General features: G+C 44.6%; 6 protein-coding genes across 6 annotated transcripts; 1 reads left to right on the top strand and 5 right to left on the bottom strand.

The window, feature by feature from the left end:
• Positions 1-232: 232 nt before the first annotated feature.
• BCIN_10g04600 (hypothetical protein) lies at positions 233-6,701 on the bottom strand. Its single transcript, XM_001557352.2, has 4 exons — positions 4,120-6,701; positions 2,080-4,068; positions 1,421-2,027; positions 233-1,364 (listed from the first exon to the last, which is right to left on the bottom strand). Exons 1-4 carry the CDS (start codon positions 5,616-5,618, stop codon positions 729-731), a joined length of 4,731 nt encoding a protein of 1,576 aa, XP_001557402.1. The 5' UTR covers positions 5,619-6,701; the 3' UTR covers positions 233-728.
• A 268-nt stretch (positions 6,702-6,969) lies between these two features.
• Positions 6,970-9,169, bottom strand: BCIN_10g04590 (hypothetical protein). The gene is made up of 5 exons (XM_001557353.2): positions 8,989-9,169; positions 8,893-8,926; positions 8,657-8,777; positions 8,267-8,591; positions 6,970-8,212 (listed from the first exon to the last, which is right to left on the bottom strand). The coding sequence occupies exons 1-5, from the start codon at positions 8,990-8,992 to the stop codon at positions 8,199-8,201; spliced, it is 498 nt and encodes a 165-aa protein (XP_001557403.1). The 5' UTR covers positions 8,993-9,169; the 3' UTR covers positions 6,970-8,198.
• Positions 9,170-9,291: 122 nt separating this feature from the next.
• BCIN_10g04580 (hypothetical protein) lies at positions 9,292-12,333 on the bottom strand. The gene is made up of 7 exons (XM_024695636.1): positions 12,029-12,333; positions 11,847-11,977; positions 11,502-11,796; positions 10,964-11,446; positions 9,824-10,918; positions 9,571-9,770; positions 9,292-9,508 (listed from the first exon to the last, which is right to left on the bottom strand). Exons 1-7 carry the CDS (start codon positions 12,119-12,121, stop codon positions 9,484-9,486), a joined length of 2,322 nt encoding a protein of 773 aa, XP_024551430.1. The 5' UTR covers positions 12,122-12,333; the 3' UTR covers positions 9,292-9,483.
• Positions 12,334-12,853: 520 nt separating this feature from the next.
• On the bottom strand, positions 12,854-14,031 carry BCIN_10g04570 (hypothetical protein). Its single transcript, XM_001557356.2, has 2 exons — positions 13,589-14,031; positions 12,854-13,464 (listed from the first exon to the last, which is right to left on the bottom strand). The coding sequence occupies exons 1-2, from the start codon at positions 13,970-13,972 to the stop codon at positions 13,054-13,056; spliced, it is 795 nt and encodes a 264-aa protein (XP_001557406.1). The 5' UTR covers positions 13,973-14,031; the 3' UTR covers positions 12,854-13,053.
• A 244-nt stretch (positions 14,032-14,275) lies between these two features.
• On the bottom strand, positions 14,276-16,230 carry BCIN_10g04560 (hypothetical protein). Its single transcript, XM_024695635.1, has 3 exons — positions 15,721-16,230; positions 15,175-15,446; positions 14,276-15,118 (listed from the first exon to the last, which is right to left on the bottom strand). Exons 1-3 carry the CDS (start codon positions 15,776-15,778, stop codon positions 14,729-14,731), a joined length of 720 nt encoding a protein of 239 aa, XP_024551429.1. The 5' UTR covers positions 15,779-16,230; the 3' UTR covers positions 14,276-14,728.
• A 1,054-nt stretch (positions 16,231-17,284) lies between these two features.
• Bcnop1 lies at positions 17,285-19,039 on the top strand. Its single transcript, XM_001557358.2, has 4 exons — positions 17,285-17,639; positions 17,735-17,859; positions 17,913-18,576; positions 18,637-19,039. Exons 1-4 carry the CDS (start codon positions 17,516-17,518, stop codon positions 18,690-18,692), a joined length of 969 nt encoding a protein of 322 aa, XP_001557408.1. The 5' UTR covers positions 17,285-17,515; the 3' UTR covers positions 18,693-19,039.
• The last annotated feature ends 9 nt before the right edge of the window (positions 19,040-19,048 follow it).

The following is a 19,048-nucleotide window of genomic DNA, read 5'->3' as shown; positions in this document are numbered from 1 at the left end:
TACGCAATACCTCATGTCTATCTCCATGCATACCTTTCGCCCTTCTCTTTGACCTCTCAATCTTCATTCCCACCCTTCAGTATCCTCGTCACACACACACACACACACACACACACACATCCATACATCCATCCAAACATCATGGAAACAAAACAAAATCCAATCATCAATGTCAAGAGCCGCATATGGAAATCACAAAGCACAAAGATACAGTTACCAAGTAAACTCTCGCTGTCGAGAAACATAATCTATTGATTTCGATTCATCACCCTCCTTTCTCCAAAGCTGTGTAGATATCCGTAGGCTACCCATCTGACCCTTTAATGTCAATACCACCTCCTGTTTCGATACCCCCACAAAATTACTGCTCCCCAGAAGAAGAAAAAAGTATTACAAAAAGAAGAGAAATTATACCAAAAAAAAAAAGGAATTAAAAACGCCCCTGACATGAGAATCCTCATCTTCTTTTACCTGTAACCCTAGTATAGCCTGATGCCCCTTGAGTAGTATATCCCAAAATCGATCCGATTTCTATGGTATCCAAATATCCATACCCCATGTCGCCTCAAACCTCCCATCGCCATCGCCATCCATATGATATCCAAAAATGCCTTCCAAAAAGACTCCATACATCGCCCGAAACGAAGAATGAACGCCCGACTACCTCCAGCCTATCACAGACATGTCGTATGACATCCCCAAAGTGTCTAAAAGCCCAACGTAATAACTCAACGAATATAAATATCGCCCCCCTCGCCGTTCACCCACCTCTTCCAAGCAATCTCATACGCCTCCTCCAAATCCCTCACCCACCTCCTCGTATCAAAAAGTGCACAATCATATCGACTTTCATAGAGTAATCTCCTGAGATCTCCTAATCTCCCTCTACCTACACCATATCCTGTACTCGTATCATAGTAAAAGTTTCTTGCGAGTCTTATCGCAAATTCCTCATACTGTGCTTCATCCTTTGAGATGAGTTCCGAAGCGGCCCTGTCACCTTCCTCACTTCGAGGTAATGCGCCTTTGAGAATTGATGCTGCCATACGAGAGCACATCTTATATTTGTAACGTGGCAAGGTGAGAAGAGGTGTACTTGACCAAAGAACATCTGCTGCTGTTGTATGTGCGTTACATTCTGGAGTATCGAGGAACAAATCGCAAACTCGTGCTCGGGAAATGTGCAAATGTTTGGGTGCTACATCTGTAAACCAAATTCGGGAAGCAACACTTTCTCCTGCCCATTCTCGTGCTGTTGCTTTTAAATTACTTTCACCCAAGTCAGGAAAGCGCAACAGCCAAAGAATTGCTTTTGGTACTTTGTCCAAAATCCTCAGCCAAGTACGGAAAGTAGTGGGTTCAATCTGAAGACAATTAGCAGAAGCATTAGGCAGAAAAGACTAGTAAATAATAGACATACCTTGTAAAGTTGATTGAAATTTCCAAGAATAATAGCATCGTCAGACAAGCTGGGAAAGAGTTCTTTTCTCATTTTCCATCGTGTTGTTTGTTCTTCTTTCCAGGATGCTTGCTGATCCCTTGGTTCCGATTGAGCATGATCGCAGCAGAAGAAGGTATCTCTGCAGAATATAATGTTCTCCGAATAAACCCAACGATCATCATTGATGGACTGTTCATCCTCAACTTGATCCTCTAAGTCAATGTTTCGTCTCCAGGGTCGTAAGGTTTCATGTGGGATAGCGGTCTCATCTGCCAGAAGATAATCGCACCACTCAGCCCCTAGAGTTCCAGCAAAGCCCATGAAGGACATCTGAATAGGAGCTGGACGTGCAGCGAATACTTCATTACGAGCGCCTCGAGTGTATCCATTGAGATTCACGAGAATGTGAATGTTATCCTGAACGATTTGGTTCACTAAGCGATCAGCAGACCATGAACTGACATCGCGAAAAACGGGGGCTTCGCGTTCAATTTGTTGTCTATGAATGGAAGTATCGCTGGCAGTTGTGGCATAGCAAAACGCTTTTGCTCGTGATGGATTGTGGAATCCAAAGACAGATTGCATCCTGAAATTTTATGAGCATGGTGGTGCAAAGGGACGTGGAACAAGTAACTTACAAATGCGCTAATGGATGATTGTTGAAATCAGAAGAAACATATCCAATATTGAGCTGAGGTCGTGGGGGAGAAGGGGGAGGAAACACTGAGCCTTGCATCCAAGGCGACCGCAACGTGGAAGCTGAAATTCTAAGAGCGTTTCGTTGAGAAATTTGCCGTATATCTTTCGCAGATAATGGGCAAGTGAAAGTATGGAAAGGTAGCACGGTAGGTGCCGATGGTACCGACAGGCTGCTTGGGAATTGAGGCCGAGGATAATAAGTAGGGGAATATTCCCTTTTCTTGACATATTTGTCTTGATACCATCGACGAGTGGCACGTTTTGTGGCACGTTCAACCAGACGTACAATTCGAGCTCCTTCCCAGCGATGTCCAGTCCAAGCGCCAAGTGCAGTCTGAATACTTTCTCTCTTCTCCCGTGGCCATTCGCCACCACAGTCAGCGGCTTCTAGTTGCCGAAGAAAATGGTTAAACGCTTGACCCTGCAAAGTTCCTCGACCCCAAATCGATCCTTCTTTCAATTGTTTGGCAACGATATCAACAACTCGTTTCATCAATCCTCCACCGTGTTTATTTGGATTTGCTTCCGATATCATTCCATCATCGTCTACATGCCAACGATCCCGTTTACCACCATCAAGGATAACGCCCCCTCTTCCCTTCCAGTCACAAACTGAATTCAAAGCGTTGGAAAGACCGCAAACTGCTTCCGCAAAATCTGGACTTGCTTTTACAGCTCTTTTATAGTACACAATCGCATCACTTGTACGCCCTTGATCTTTGACAGCATTTGCCAAATTTGCCAAAGCAATGTCAAATGTTCCATCGCAATGCACTGCTTTCTCGTACATCTTGATCGCAGCTGGGAGCTGACCAATATCCTTGAGTAAACTCCCTAGATTGGTGTAGAGGTGTGCATGTCTTGAATCCAAGAGCAGTCCATAATTATAGTAAGCAAGTGCTAAAGCGACACCGCTACCAGCGACGACTCCAGGTATCGTAGTATTATTTTTAGGGTCTCGAGATGGGATTGGTCGATGAGCTGCGGGTTGTTGCACGCTTGCCAGAAGAATACCAACGTTATTAGCTGTTGATGGACTAGGTTGTAATGATAAAGATAGATAATACAATGCGAGTATATCTCCTACCCCTGTAGGCATTCTTGAAATCCGTTGAGATGTGTTGTTGGACATAGCATCTTGGAAGATTTTAGCTAAAGATAACAGAGAGTTACTAGTGGTTGAGATGGCGGCCTTTTGGGCTAATCCTTCGGGGATATATCGAAGACCAGGGAGTTCACCGTTTCTTGCAAATACCAGTGATTTTGACTCTAGAGCCTTTTCGGGGGGTAGGAGCAAGGGTGCCGAACTTGGCGTTGAGGCAGGCTCGTTATGCATTCCAGGAAAACAGTCAAGTGTCAGGCTATGGATTATCCTGCGAATGAGTCCTTGTATCCCGCCAATTCCTTTCCCTGCACTTATGACAACAGCATCCTCAAACGCTTTAGATGCTGCACTGACATCACCGAGAGCGTACAGCATATTACCCTTAGCATGTATGAGAGCTAATAGCCGACCATTTTCGGCTCCAGGTATGGCGAATCCACTTGAACCGAACCCAGCCTTTTCAGAATTATCTTCAAGCCTTTCACTCAAGATTGAACGACGGTCTCTATCGTCGTAGTCAACAACTGTATCAGAAGTTGTACTCGCGAAATCATGAAACTCTCGGTCAGTACTACTCGACGTCTCGCTGTAATGATCATGATGATCATCTGATTTAGGAATCCGTAAGGATCGCTCTACAAATTCAATGATACCAACCGCTTCTTGACCACGATGATCACCACACAGAAGACCTATGAGATGCTCAACCGCCTCAAAATAATTCGGACGAAGGTTGACAGATTTTCGCCAGTTTGCCTCTGCTTCATCGCGTCGCTGTAGGCACAGAAGTGTTGCCGCTAGGTTTGAAATTGCTTCCACATGCCTGAATTCAAAGTTAGCTAGGTTGTCGTTTCAATGGCGTCACATAACATACCTTGGATCTATAATAATTATCTTCTCATACCAGTCTCGCGCTCTATTATAGTCCTCTAACCCATATGCAAGACACCCTCCCAATAACATGCCATCAACCCAGGTCCAGTGACTTTCCTCACAAAGACTAGTAAGAAGATCCAGTGCCTCTTGAGCATTAGATGTGGGAGATACTGTGCTGTGCTGCGACAGTTGAAAAGAAGGCACGTAGTGGCCTGCTCCCATCACTTGGTTTATAGACCGTGAGTATCTGCCGTCCGATGGATCCGTAAAGCCATAAGAATTACGGTGACTGAGACTTGGACGATGGCTTCTCAAAGATGTACCATCTTGAGAGGGCCCTGGTGAAGAGAAGGTTGAGCTCGGCTGCCTTGGTGGCTTGGGATATATAACACTTTTGGCGTAGGGTTTGGAGCCATTAGAGAGTCGATTTTGTCGATTCTCCTTTTTCGTCTGATGCAAATAAGCCAACAGATCTACATAGATAGCATGCGCCCAGGAAAGCGTCTTTTCCTTGAATTGGGCATTTCCAGCCCTGCTCAGTGGTTGGATCAGAGGACCCGAAGGATCAGAGAAAACTGCATTGCTGCTGCCACCAATTTGAAACAGGTTTTGTTGCATAGGATCAAATGATTGTGAGCGATCATCCATCCGTGTAAATGTTAAATCTCTCTGGAGCGGCGGGATGACGCTGTCGAATTCGGATTGCCGCAAAGGGTGGACTCCTCCAAAGTATTCCGATCCAAGCTTTACATGTTGAAAATCAGGTCCTCCATATGTGTGGTCCCTATAAGCCGCGGGTCGGTAGGGAGTGTAACTTCCATCTGGCCAGTACGGGCCGTATAGCCCTCCACCGTTTGATGCAGTCGGGCCAGGACCAGGCTGGTAAGCTGGCTGTCGCGCAGTTGGAACGGAAAACCCAGTCGGCGAGAAATAAGAAGGGATTTGGTGCATAGGTGATACATGGCCCGGGGAATTATAAAAATTATTCTGAAGAGGGGTAAACGTTGTCCAATTCTGCGACGATAAATTATTTACTCGCTGATCAAGATTATTGAAAGTATTCGGCGAATTGAAATTCCATCCAGATCCTGCCATACCATTCGACCCATCTGAATATGCTGAGCCTCCCGAGGCATCAAGTACGACGTGCTTCAAAGCCGGTGCCTTGCTAGACCACTGCACAGGAGTTCCATCATACCCCGCGGCTAATGTCCCATTTGGGGTTTTCCGCCTCAGCATGTGCTCTCCACCAAAGTCTTGATCTGATATACTGCGACTAACCGCTAGAGGTCTTTGGTATTCATTGCTATCGACTGGGTACGCGCGATGGAGAGGGGAAAGCGTGGAGGCACTGAGGTTTCTAGAATTTCGATATGGCAACGGCGCAGGTCGATCTGTTCTTCCAGTCTGAGGAGGAGGTTCGAATGAAGGGATTCCATATCCAGGAGTCGCGCCCAACTGCTGCGAAGGATGACGACGAGCGATTTGAGGATTCATATTTCATTACTTGTAGTTTTAGTATTGGGGAAAATAGCAAATGGGTATATATTCCAAAAAACTGGGTCATAAAATGCAGTAGGTCGTTGATTCATGAAAACCAAGGTGTGCCAATGCCTGCACGAAGGAGGGGAATTATTTCTCTTCTGCTCATTTCTGCTTGTCATATGCAGTAGCCCGAGGGCGTAGGTCGTCTTGACGTCGCGGCAATACCGGTGTTCTTTTTTTTTCTTCAAGCCTTTCCTCGAAGCATCGAAGTAGGGTAACAAGAACAGGAACAGGAACAGGATTAGGGATGGGAATAGTAAAATTTATTGATGGGAAGCTCTAAGAGTCTTAGGGTCCTACAAAACGGTCGAAGTGGAGCATTCCTTGGTTGCGTAGTGGGTGAAAGTGGTGCGGTGGGTGCGGTGCGTAAAATGATGCGGATGCGTTGCAAGGCTTATCGTACCTAAAAACCTTTGTGTAAAAAAAGAAGCGCAGACAGATACAAGGGACTGTAGGAAGATGAACAGTGGGGAAATAGACCAATAGAGGTCGGTCGGCCGTGAAGCGATAGGCAAATGGCAGGGCAGCAAAAGGGATAGAGGTAGAGGCAGAGGTAGAGGCAGAGGCAGAGGTAGAGGCAGAGGTAGAGGCAGAGGCAGAGGCGAGGTAACGGTAACGGTAACGGTATAGATGGTGTAGATGGTGTAGATGGTGCAGATGGTGCCGATGGTGCAGATAGATAGTATAACAAGAGCGGGATGAGGATTAATAAAGAATGGCTGATAAGTGCTAGTGTGGTAGTGTCGTCGTAGTTGGGTGACTGGGTAGTCCGTCGACCTAGTGTGCTAGTGGAAAAGAATGTTCCTTTGAGGGAAAGATCTATGACAATGAAATCATCTTGTTTCTTTTGGGAGCGAGGGGGAGAAAGGGAGCGTTGTGATTTGAAGAGTGCAGAGGGACGACTGGATGGAGACTGCAGACTGAAACGGGAGTGAAGATTAAAGTTGGAAGAAGTAAGTTTCGGTTCGGGTGATGATACAAGGTCGTAGATGGCCGTGTAGAGATTGATTGTATGTGTTGGGTTGGGTTTGGGGCTTGGATGAGTAAAATGGTGAAGGTGTGGGGGGAGAGAGAGGATAGAGAGAGGATAGTATAGTGGCAATAGACACAGAATGATTTAATTACGATGCCGATACCAGCGAGAGGGATACAACTTGCAGCTTGTCCTATATGGGTCGCTACATGTGTGGATCGAATCGTCCATCTACCCAGCACTCTCTGACTGCACAGATGTCTACCATGTGAAGTCTTGAATGCTTCTTCCTGTCAACAAAATGTAGGCCATGGACAGGTGTGCTCGAGGTGTGGGATGTATCTATCTATTACACGGATCATAAATCAACAAAAAACCCAGACAAGCATCCAAATCGTATTGTCTTTATTAACTCGGATCCAATCCTGCAGGAAATGGGAAAAGAAGGCAAAGCACAGATAAAGAACAAGGTTTGATTGCAAGGGGCTGATCCAATCATGCTCGCGAGAGCAAGGCCATGATGGCTGAAGCGCCTCTCAGCTACTTATGCTTATGGGTACCACAAGTTCACTCCAAGAAAACCCTTCATGTCTTTCTTCGTGCGTCAGCAGGAGTCAGCGTAACATACGAGCGAATCTTCATCCCAGGGCGAATTATCTAGGTGGCTGCGTAGACCCCAATTCAAGAAATGTGATAGAGAAGCAAACCCCTTGACACGAAAGCTTTTATATCCCAGATTCCACACGGTAGAATTGATTTACTCTATGACTTCGAAAACTCTCTCACAATGGTTGCATCTACTGTTGATACCACAATTTCAATAACATGAAACTGCAGAAACTGCATCTACTCGGTCATAATCAAAATAATGGTACCTCGGCGCCGTAGACTGCCATCCCACCTCCCTCTACCCATCATCGACCATTTTATGCACTACCCCTGTTGTGATCATCGCTGCGCAAACCAATGAGGTGATACTGTAGCCCAATTGGCATCACTACGCCGAAGCGTATAACTACTATCTGTCAAGATGAGTGAGTATGCAGTCACAAACATGAGGCGAATTTTGAATAGCCGGACAAATCAATCCATATGTGATTCAAAAATTCATAAAACCGTTACAACCATTTCGGAAGAAGGATATCCTGTGGTGACTAGCCGGACAATTGCTCTCTTGGTCTCGAAAGCTTGCTGAAACCACGAATCGAACCACCCAATACGAGGGTGGAAATTATCGACTCGAGGCCTTGACAAATATTGCCGGTATCGTCGTTAGGGGGGTGTGAAGATGATTTGCTGGGGCGTAATACTGCCGGCTAGTGCCAGTATCGACGCCTCCCTATCGAGGGTATATGTTCTCGACTACTTTCTTGGCATCCTCTTGGGCATTCTCATATATTGGGACATTCACATCAATTCACGCGTAAGTTAACTGTAAATCGAGGAATCACCATGTATGAGATAGCAGATTGGTTTGTTGAATCATTGACATTGCTCCCCCAGCCTATTGTGAAGTATGTAGCCCGTGAAACATTGCGATTAATGAAGTAATTTTTGATTTATTCCTCAGGGACTAATTTACTGGGTTAGCAAGAGAATCAAAATGGTTTCTCTGGAAAATACTTACTCTCGATCTCTCCAGACTCGATATCGTCGCTAACATCCTTTGGACTTCTTCCATCAACTTGGCAACCAACGGAGAAAGCGGTACCCAAGATCTCCTTAACGGTACCCTTCAACTCCTTTGCGAGAGACTTGAATCTCATAGTTCTGGCGATCTCGATAACCTCATCAAGAGTGATTGACTTGCTGTGCTTGATGTTCTTCTCCTTCTTGCGGTCACGGGGAGGCTCCTTAAGTGCCTTGATGACAAGGGAGGAGGCGGATGGGACGACGGAAACAGCGGCTTGACGGTTTTGGATGGTGAGTCTGACGGTGACTCTCAATCCTTTCTACACAACACATATTCATCAGTTCTCGTTCCCGATTGCTATTCATTTCTGCGCAGTGTGCATACCCAGTCTCCAGTGGCCTTCGCGATATCTTCTCCGACCTTCTTTGGTGACAAACCAAGAGGACCGATCTTGGGAGCCAATGCTGAGGAAGCACCGACTTCACCACCAGTGGCTCTCAGGTGGCTGTTAAATTATCGTTAGCATGAGTTTCGTCGTAAGATGACATATCGAGGTTCGCAAGTCGCATATTGCTCGTGCTGAGGAATTTTGACGTCTTTTTCTCGTGTAGGTAACATACATGATCTTGATCTCATTGGGGTCCAACTTTGGAGCTAAATTGAACTTGTTAGTTTACAATGAATTATCGTGTCGATAATATGTGATGGGCTCTTACGCATGGTGACTGTGAAATGGAATCGGTTTGGTGGGAATGGTGTCGACGATTGATTCTGTTGAGATCAAAATTCACAATCTGTAGAAATTCTTCAAATTGGTATGTGTGGAAAACTTTCGGTTAACCAAGCTAGTCTATTTTGAGGCAAGGCTGGCGGTGCCGATTCAAAGGTATACATGCCTAATACACAAGGACACCAGAATACAGGGATACATCAACCGCAAATCGCGGGGTTCACGGCCAGGTGTAAGGATGAGTAAATTATGCTCAAGTTACCTTACTGGAAGATGAATGATACAATGATGTTAATAGCAAACAGTCACTTCAATTAGAAATCACAACTGAACCATTGTTTAGATGATCTAATAGCTATTATTGTATACCTAGTCAACATCGCAATCAAGTCAACGAAATTCTTGAATCAAATCTCATCGCAAAACTGCGCCACCAACGCTCCAAATATCCCCCATTTCTTTTTGGTAGAATTACTCATCATCAATTCGTTCCGCTTACAGCCAACCTGTAAAAGAAAAGAGTCAGTTTTGTGCACCTTAAGATACAGGTTAGAGTGGAATGGCTTACTTCATGAGATGGTCCATGAAAGTTTGTAAAGAGACGTCGTCAGTAAAGATCGTTTGTGCTGTTTGAGCTCCCACTCCGCCATATGCACCCGTCGTATGTGTGGTAGAAGGATTCAGCTTTGATAACAGGAAACGCGCTTGAGAGCCACCAGCATCACAAACGATGAAACGTGGCAAAGGGAATCGGTCCGTAATCAAATCCTGGTTGGGTCAGTAAACTGTGTATTCAAACGCATGTGACTGAAGGCACTTACTCTGGCGTCCTCTTTTGGTTGTTCCAGAAGCGATGCAAAATTCTCATATCCTTCTTGGTCCTGATAACCTGCTTTCCTCCATTCTGCAACGGTCTCTCCGTGGAATATCAGGATGTGGAAGAAAGTGTCCAAAAGAAGAATATGAGTGGGTTGGATGGATGTAGAGTCGAGTAGCACAGGTTGGCTACCATCTTGGTCGAATGTGTACGAGTCCAAAGTGGGCTGTATCATGATCAAAGAATTGCTGACATCCTCATGGTTGAGTACATGTCTGTAGAATGCAGTCTCATCAGGTGAGTTATTGAACACCTGTAAGAACTGACTTCTCCTAAGATGAAACATGAATTGAGGGTAAAGGGTAAAGTTCTTCTCAAGTCTGAAAGACGATGGGTCATCCTTTCGGTAATCGGCGAATCGTGAACACAGGCGGATAAGCATTCTATCCACCCATCGTAACACGTCTGGTCCATCATCAACTTCGGCTTTAAATACGGCAATTCTGGACATCAAAACGGCAGCGGCTTCTTGATCGAAAGACTGAGCAATCGCAGGATCCCCCGCTGGTCCACTCAAGTTGCGAGAAATTGTTGTCACACGAAGGTGGAATTGGCCTGAGGAATGCTGATAGTATGTGAGGAATTGCATCATTCCCTTTGCTTGGGCTTGGTGTTGAGCAGGGCCAGCTTGACCAGCAATTTCGAAGTATATTCCGTAGCTAGAATTGGGGTCAATACCACACATCTTCCATGAACAAGTATTGCCAATTCCGCACTCTGTTTCTCCTACAGAAGTCGATTTTTTGTTCAATGATACCGCATGACCGATCAAACCAGTTACCTTCAATTCTTTGGTAGTCAAAACTTCTAAAGAAGCATTGAAACCCATCAGCAGATTATCATCACCATCTTTCTCGAATACACGGACGAATGATTGCTTGAACATAGACGATGTGAAACTATCTGTCAAGATCATATGACCACCAGTCGAGTTTGAGAGGCCCTTCATTTCAAGGAGACCGACTTGATCTAAACATCCAGCAAATATGTCTATTATGTGACCATTATGTGCTGTTCTCTTGGCCAAGTTGTCATAGAACTGTATTCGTTAAAACTGGCCATGATAATGAATCGAGAAACATACCTTGAGAGCCTTCTTATAATATTTGATGTTGTCTCTGTCAATATCGTGATGAGATCTGATTGGCTCCCTCAGTTCAGGGCCAACTACTAAACCTGGACCTTCGGTAGCAGGTCCTCCTGCGAAAAGCATAATACGGCCACCAGCATTCTGGAATGAAGTCTCTAACAGTCCAACTGCTACGCCCAAAGCCACACCGGTACATCTTAGGTTTCTTCGGTCATTTGCGACGGGCCATGGATCCTTTTGCAATTGCTCGAGGGCTTTCGTGAGCTGGAATTCGCATTGCTGAACTGGTAACAGGAATCGAGCGGCGGGTCCCATTGGCGGCATTGGTTTACCAGGTTGTGGTTGCTGCATTCCAGGCCTCAATCCAGCCGCCGAAAGTCCAAGCATCTCCTGAATTTGCTTGGCAGTGTATTCCTTGCTACCTCTAAACACATATGATTTTGGACATTCTGTGTAGCCAATTTCGTGTACTTGCGCCTAGATTCGGAATGTTAGCATAAGTGCGAAGTTGGGGGTGCGAAAAGATTCATACCATGGTTCCAAATGTAACTAAGCCAACCAATGCATTTTCTGGCAGAAGACTCAAGCTCATGACAAGAGATTCCTTGAGCGCAGATAGACTGTCCTCCTCTTGACAAGTGTCCACGACATATAGGAAAATGGGAGGACTTGGAGCTGGCCGTGAAAGTCTGTACTCTATCGTGGTATTTGCAGGGTGAAGTTCGGGAGGAATTTGGTTGGGATTTATATCTTTATAATGAGGTGGGAGAGGGTTTCGAGATAAGCAGAATGGGCAGATCCAAAGACGTGCTCTGACATCCACTTGACTATTGACGATGAGCTCAATTCGGAATTGTACTTGCAGTGCAAGACTTACCAGAAGGGGTTCAGCACTGATCTACATGGCTGCTTGCAGATAACTGGCTCAAATTGTAAGAGTGGTGTATCCGGCTTCTCTTTAAGAGGAGTATAGAGTGCGCCGATAGGGACAACAAGCCTCGAGGCTTCCTATAATATATGAGCGCTTATACCCCGCGAAGTAGAATCGGTTTGACAAACCATGCGAGAGCTTGGGAAAACGTTCCAACTGAGTCGAACTCCATCACGATCCTCCACTTCACTCCATTGCTCCTTCAAAGCTTCAATATCCATCGTGCGCAACCCTTGAAGCTGGAAATTATGTATTCGATAATCGACTGGTAGGAACGTGGGACGAAAGAGGGCGGTCTGGGACAAAGTGGCAAATACCCAGATGCTATGCGATTCCCAATCAGTAGAAAACCAGGAAGTAAAATGAATCAAAAGATTCTGCTTTTGTTGCAGGAGAATGTATTTCGAGGTTTTGTTGTAGGTATCGAGGCCTCGTGGGAGATAATGCCAGGTAGTTGTTGACTTACCTAATCACGGTCTTTGCTTAGGAAATAGCCGAATGACAGGTAGCCTCGCCGGGAATGTACCAGACAGATACCATCCATCACTCACAGCAGAAACTCCTATGAGGTGATAGTGCACATATACCGGTAGATCTTTTTACTCTAATCTCAATGAGCTTTGAATCAGTTGATTTTGGAAAGAATTATACTTCCTTGTGTATAATATTCTGGGTCACATCCTGCTTCTAAAGAATATACTTGAGGAAGCTTGGGCATGCAGGAAGGAGTTTGTCAAAAGTGTTTATTATCTTGTGTATCAAAAAAGGTAGGTATTGTTATTTTAGAGAGAAATGCAAGTCATTCAACTCTCACCTAGGTATCACCCATCTAATCACCGTTGTGGTGAAGATTCATATTCGTGTGAGTAACCAGCGTGCAGTACATTAAAGTCTCAGGGAAGTTAGAACAAACCGATATGGTTTTATTCGAAATAGAAAGCTAATAAGATAGCTGGAGGATTTGGATGTAATTTAGGTATTATCATTATCAGTTGCAGTATTAACTTTTGTAAATGAACCGAGCTATTCTAGGTAGACAAATCTCTAAAAATTAATACAAATATCTTGCCTCCACATCCCTAAAGCTTTAGGTCAAATTCGACGTTACATTTTCAATTCTGTAAAGCCAGATGCACCTATGCCGAGCCACACATTAATTCTTCTTTCCGCCAATTGGGAGACCTTCTGTGAGACCTTCAAGAGCCGAAAGGCCTGGGATGCCTTTTGAAGAACCTGACAGGCCTTCGAGGCCTTCCGAGAAACCTTCCGAGAGATCTGAGAACTCTGAGAAATCCGGCAAATCGAAACGCTTGACAAAACCTTCATATTCCTCATTATTCAATCTAGACTCAAGAGATCTTCGAGCTTTAGATTTTCCAGCAAGTTCCTTCCTCACAATCTCGAACTGCGCATCTACTTCACTCCCGAGTGCATTGATCTTCGGTTGATGGGAGGTTGTGACCTTTTTCTGGCAAGTATTGTATAAGCCATCTACATTCTTTTGTAGTTTCTGAAGTTCTGACGTAAAGTAAGATGCATAGCGGGTATTTCTAATCATATCTTTCTATATAAATTTGTCAATACTGCATTTTAATAACCATCATAGTCCACTGTCCAACAGAGCTGTCGTAGTGGAGAGAGAGAGAGAGAGAGAGAGTAAATCGCGGAAGGGTCCAAAAGAAACTTACACGTTTTTGAAGAGCTTCTGAGATTTCTAAGAATTCGGGTGTAAGGCGTTGCAAAGCAGCTTCAACATTTGCACTTTCACCCTCGCTCATAGACTCTGATTGACTCGCAGCTTTTTCGGCCGACTGAACTGAACTATAGCAAGTTTTGAATTGCCTGTAGAGGTGGATGGATTCGAAAACTCCACCCTTGTACTTTTGACACATTTCTGTGACTTTGTGACCCTCGTCAACAACGTTGTTGATCTTTTGACTGACCAATTGAGTTCTTGATGCAAGGGGGGTAGAGACATCACGCTGGTTGATTGAGATGGCATTCGAGCTTGGGGTAGGACTCGCTAGTGAAAGAGGTGCTAACAGCAGAACAGAAATGTATGAAAGATACATCTTATTTGTTAAGAGGATGAGTTCTAGATGGGCAATTGAGATGTGATAGAAAAGTGTTCAAGGAAAGCACTTACAGGAGAATAAGTCATGGATATAAATACCTGTAGAAACAGCCAAGCCGCTTAGCTGGGCATGACGATATGGATTTAACCATGATCGAGCATCAAGATATCATACGGATACATCTTCCAAGGGCAGTGGCAGCAGCCAGTACGTGTTTTTGCACGCATCTAGATTCCACTGGGTCAAGGAGTAATGATCTACCTTTCCAAGAACGGGATAGAAAGAACTAGTCTACCTCACTGAATAAGGATTGCGTAAAGTTGAAGTTTATTGGAGAGAGATATCAAAGTAGGTACCGTTAGTTTTATCCAAATCTTGTTGATATTCTTGATGTTGATGTCTAAGTAAACAAAGTCCCCACATGCCAAGAGGCGCAACCGCAATAATACTCGAAATCAACCGATGGCCTAGGCCGCTGCAAACTCAAAACGTACCGATCCTGCCGGTAGTCACTAATTAGGCATCTTTAGGATGTAATCGTTTTCAGGAACAGGCACTAAAATCATCTCAAGTCCTTGTTTTGGTTGATCTATAATCTGGTATTATAGCTGACAACTAGATTCCTCACAGAAGAATGATGCGTCATATAGTTTTGGATCTACCAAGAGATATGTGGGTAACAGCTTTCTATCGTCCATCGGTTGCCATGTATCTCAAAATGCAATATTGGCATTCAAGACATGAATAATTGAATCAATTTCCCACCACGCCCACAAAATTCACAAATGCCTTCTGACCCTCTTCGATGATCATCGCTGGGTCCTGGAATTGTTTCACACCGGCAAAGTTTGGTGCTTGGGCGTTCGCCGGTAGAATCTGGGTGACATTTGATACCAGTGGGGCTGCATTTGGATCATAAGTTCCAAATGAAGGGGAAGTCGACGTTCCAGTGCCTCGGGGCAAAGATGCTGTTTCTGTCGAAGATGCACCATTGATGGTCATTCGTTGATCTTGCTGAACCATAACAAATCGTGTATCCTGGGCTTGATTATTTGCTTGGATTTGATGTGTCATATAGCGGATGTTTTTGTTTGATCTATCCCGAGCATCGACAATTTGTGTGACAACAACGATGATAGTGTTCTGGAAGTTATATTAATTTCTGTCCTTTTGGTTTCTACTTGAAAAGAAGAAAATACCTGCTGCGAGTTCAAATTCTTAAAGTGATTTCTCCTAATGTTGTCCCTAGCGATTTGTGTTCGATCAATGATGATAAGTCGCTCTTGAACAAGCTTGGTAAGTTGAATCTCGCGATTTCGTGAGATTTCCGTTAATTGCTCTTCTTCTGTCTTTGTGATAATGATCACATTGTTTGAATTCGCCTTCGACTGCTGTCTCGAGTTCCTAGGAGCATAGACCAAGCCTCTTGCAATATTCTTACCAGTCTCCGGGACTGGGTGAGGATATGGGCCTGAGTTATGTTATTAACGAGAACCATACGATTAGCGTTTTCAAGAGTCTCCAGTATTGACCAAACAATTGGACAATGTTATGTTCCTGAATTCAATCCAAACACTCCTCTCCTCTTAAATGCTTAAACCGCTACGAATGTCTACGTTGCTTCTAGACATTCATTTTCTTGCAGAGATTGACTTCCAAGGCTGTTTTCAAACATTGAAAATCCAAGTATAGTCATCTAGTCCGGACCACTGGAGAGCCTGTATATAGTGTAGATTGGTACTCACTTGCGATGATTAAAGTAGCAAGGCTTACGCTCAACGATGACGCCAGAGTGAAATGCATGATTTATGTTGTTGGTAAATATGGTGATTAAAAATTGATATTACTAAAGAGGCAAGGCAGCCGCTGGGGCGCTCAACGAAAGAATGATAAGGTATGTGGGAAGGGAATGAGTATCGCTGAATGAGTAACAAAGTCTGCGATGTGTACAAGATTTGTTGTCATGTTGGGGGAGTCAACGACTATTATACTACAATTTTCTCCCCGGTGATAACTCACATTCACAGCGGAACAACCTATCCCCGGCGCATTGCCAGACTAAATCGGATGCATTGAGATCCATTGCACCCTTTGGAACACCAAACTCCTCTGATAATCTTGATGTGATCAAATATGCCTTGGCCAAGCTTTGCGGGAACTCATTGGGCGGATGTGAATACATCCGGAAGGCTCCCAGTAAGTGAGGACAGAGCCAAGAGCAGTTGACAGCTAAAACCACGTACTGACACCATGTCAAAGATATGAGATGATAGAAGCGTTCATCAAAAGAAATTTCCGGCACATGATTGGATCAATCTACGAAAATCCGGAGAGTATCGAATTCTTGATGTAGCCAATGTAACAAGGGATGCTTAGACCCCCTGCTCGTTACGAGATCAGACAAAACGACGCTTGTTTGATCGCAGTATAAATGTGGGATACAATCTTATAAGCATAAAAAGTGCTATGCATAATGCAATATGATAAGGTATTTAAGTTTGAAATTGTGAGATGGATTCCAAATAGACGGGACGAAGATGAAATGCGTGGTCAGCACGTCGTTTAGGAACGTACATGCACATCTCACCATCGCAACATTTTGCACCTGTCAGTGGAATGCCAAAGATAGAGAACACTTGCTCGATCATGGTTTTATACGCCACAATATATGGAGAGAACTATACACCAGGCGATATCCTCCTGTACTCGTAAATGGTGGCCGTTGAAATCTGCCTGATATAGTGTTGTTCAGTGATCTCGAACTTAGAAATACCACGGATCGTGTCTCTTAGACTGTGAAGAGAAATGATCGCGTCGCGACCTTGTCTGACGAGCAATTGAGGGAGACATACACGAAGAAATATTCGTAGACTCTCGAGAGTCTTGTCAGTCCAAAATAACCCGCCTTGTACAGAGAATCTAACCTGGCCTTGTATTTCTAATTCTTCAACTCGCTGTAGTCTCGCTGCCTTTCAAATATATGATAGCGAATGTTGCTTTGAAAAAACCAAGCTCCCTGGCAGCATTCATTGATGAGAGGGGAAAAGATGAATGCTGGCGATAGCGCTGCAGAAGAATTATCAAAAAATCAGTCTCTGGTAGGTGCGAAAAGCTCCCGGTGAGTCTCTTTGTGAACAACATTATGTTCCAACTTGAACGCAATTCCAATCAGACGAGAGGAAAAGACAGATGCATCCTCAGAAGTCATCTGAAATCAATCTGACACCAGTATAACATTGCCAGCCGTTGACGATAACTTTTATCCATTTCTCTTATCGACAACAAAAGTTTTCCCCCCTCCAATAAAATGCACACGATAGTCCCAAATTGCTCTCGTGCATCAAGCCTAGCACACACACGTGATAAGTTCTAGGAGCTTTGACCTTTTCGCCTAAAAAAAAATCCCAAAATTTCACCTCCAGAATTTTTATTGCATCCAATTGACCCGTCGCCCAAGAATCTCGAATCGTCCGACAAGTATTTTTTCGGCCTCAATTACACTTTTTTCTGCACTTCCAATTTCTAAACTTTAAAGCAGAAATGGCATACACACCAAGAGGAGGTGCTCGTGGCGGCGACCGTGGTGGACGTGGAGGTTTCGGCGGGGGAAGAGGTGGTGACCGTGGTGGTCGCGGAGGCTTTGGAGGAAGAGGTGGTGGCAGAGGTTTGTATTTTTATATTTCTAATGCGATTTGAATCTTAATGGATCAATTCGCATGCGCCAATGTTTTGATTGAATCCCGCTGACTTTGTAAAAAGGTGGTGGAGACCGTGGAGGACGTGGAGGTGGTCGTGGAGGTGGAAGAGGAGCTCCCCGTGGAGGACGTGGTGCCCCAAGAGGCCGTGGAGGTGCTGGTGCCAGAGGTGGTGCTAAGACCATTGTCGTAAGTATTTGGAGTTTAACTGGACTTCAATTGAGTTCTAACGATTTTTTCAGGAGCCCCATCGTCATGAAGGAATCTTCGTCGCTCGTGGCAAGGAAGATATGTTGGTCACCAAGAACCTTAGCCCAGGTGAATCCGTATACGGCGAGAAGCGCATCAGTGTCGAGGGCGCCGGCCCAGCCAACGAAGATGGTACTCCAAGCACCACCAAGACCGAATACCGTGTCTGGAATCCTTTCAGAAGTAAGATTGCAGCAGGTGTTCTTGGTGGTATGGATGAAATTTTCATCAAGCCCGGTGCTAAGGTTCTTTACCTTGGTTCCGCTTCTGGAACTTCAGTTTCCCACGTTGCCGATATCGTTGGACCCACAGGAACTGTTTTCGCAGTCGAATTCTCCCACAGATCTGGTCGTGATCTCATCAACATGGCTACCCACCGCACAAACGTCATCCCAATTATTGAGGACGCTCGTCACCCACTTAAGTACAGAATGTTGGTCTCTATGGTCGACGTTATCTTCGCCGATGTTGCACAACCTGATCAAGCCCGTATTGTTGGATTGAACGCACATTTGTTCTTGAAGGTTGGTGGTGGTATTTTGGTTTCCATCAAGGCATCCTGTATCGACTCCACCGCTGCGCCAGAAGCTGTTTTCGCTAGAGAGGTACAAAAATTGAGAGAGGAGAGAATTAAGCCTTTGGAGCAATTGACTCTAGGTAAGCTTTTCCCCATATCAACCCACTTGTTTTTCCACAACTAATCATAATTTACTACAGAACCTTTCGAGAGAGATCATTGTATGGTGTCTGGACGTTACGTCCGATCCTTGTAAACCTCTATTTCCTCATCTATTTACCACCATACTACTCGCGCATCAAGTTGCCCTTCAGCATAAACTCAATTGAAGTTTATTTCTTCGAAGAAATTCGAATGACTCTGAATGCACGCTTCTTTGGCATGCCTCATCACAAATTACTACGGATTCTCTCTTGTTAGGTTATGGAAGGTTGTCGTTTTTCTCGTTATAGTACTTTTTTCTATTAGGTGTACATTCAGGTCCTGGCGTACAGGTCTTCATTATTCATCGCATTACTCAGTAGCTTGTTAGAGAATGAGAATAAGAGGAGAAAATAAGAAAGTAAAAATTGTCCAAGAATTTTAGTCTAGTTTATGAGTTCAATTGATGCC

This window comes from Botrytis cinerea, chromosome 10 (genome assembly GCF_000143535.2).
Source record: "Botrytis cinerea B05.10 chromosome 10, complete sequence".
Lineage (NCBI taxonomy): Eukaryota > Fungi > Ascomycota > Leotiomycetes > Helotiales > Sclerotiniaceae > Botrytis > Botrytis cinerea.
The sequence above is the reverse complement of the archived record's forward strand: the minus strand, read 5'-3'. Positions and strand labels throughout refer to the sequence as shown.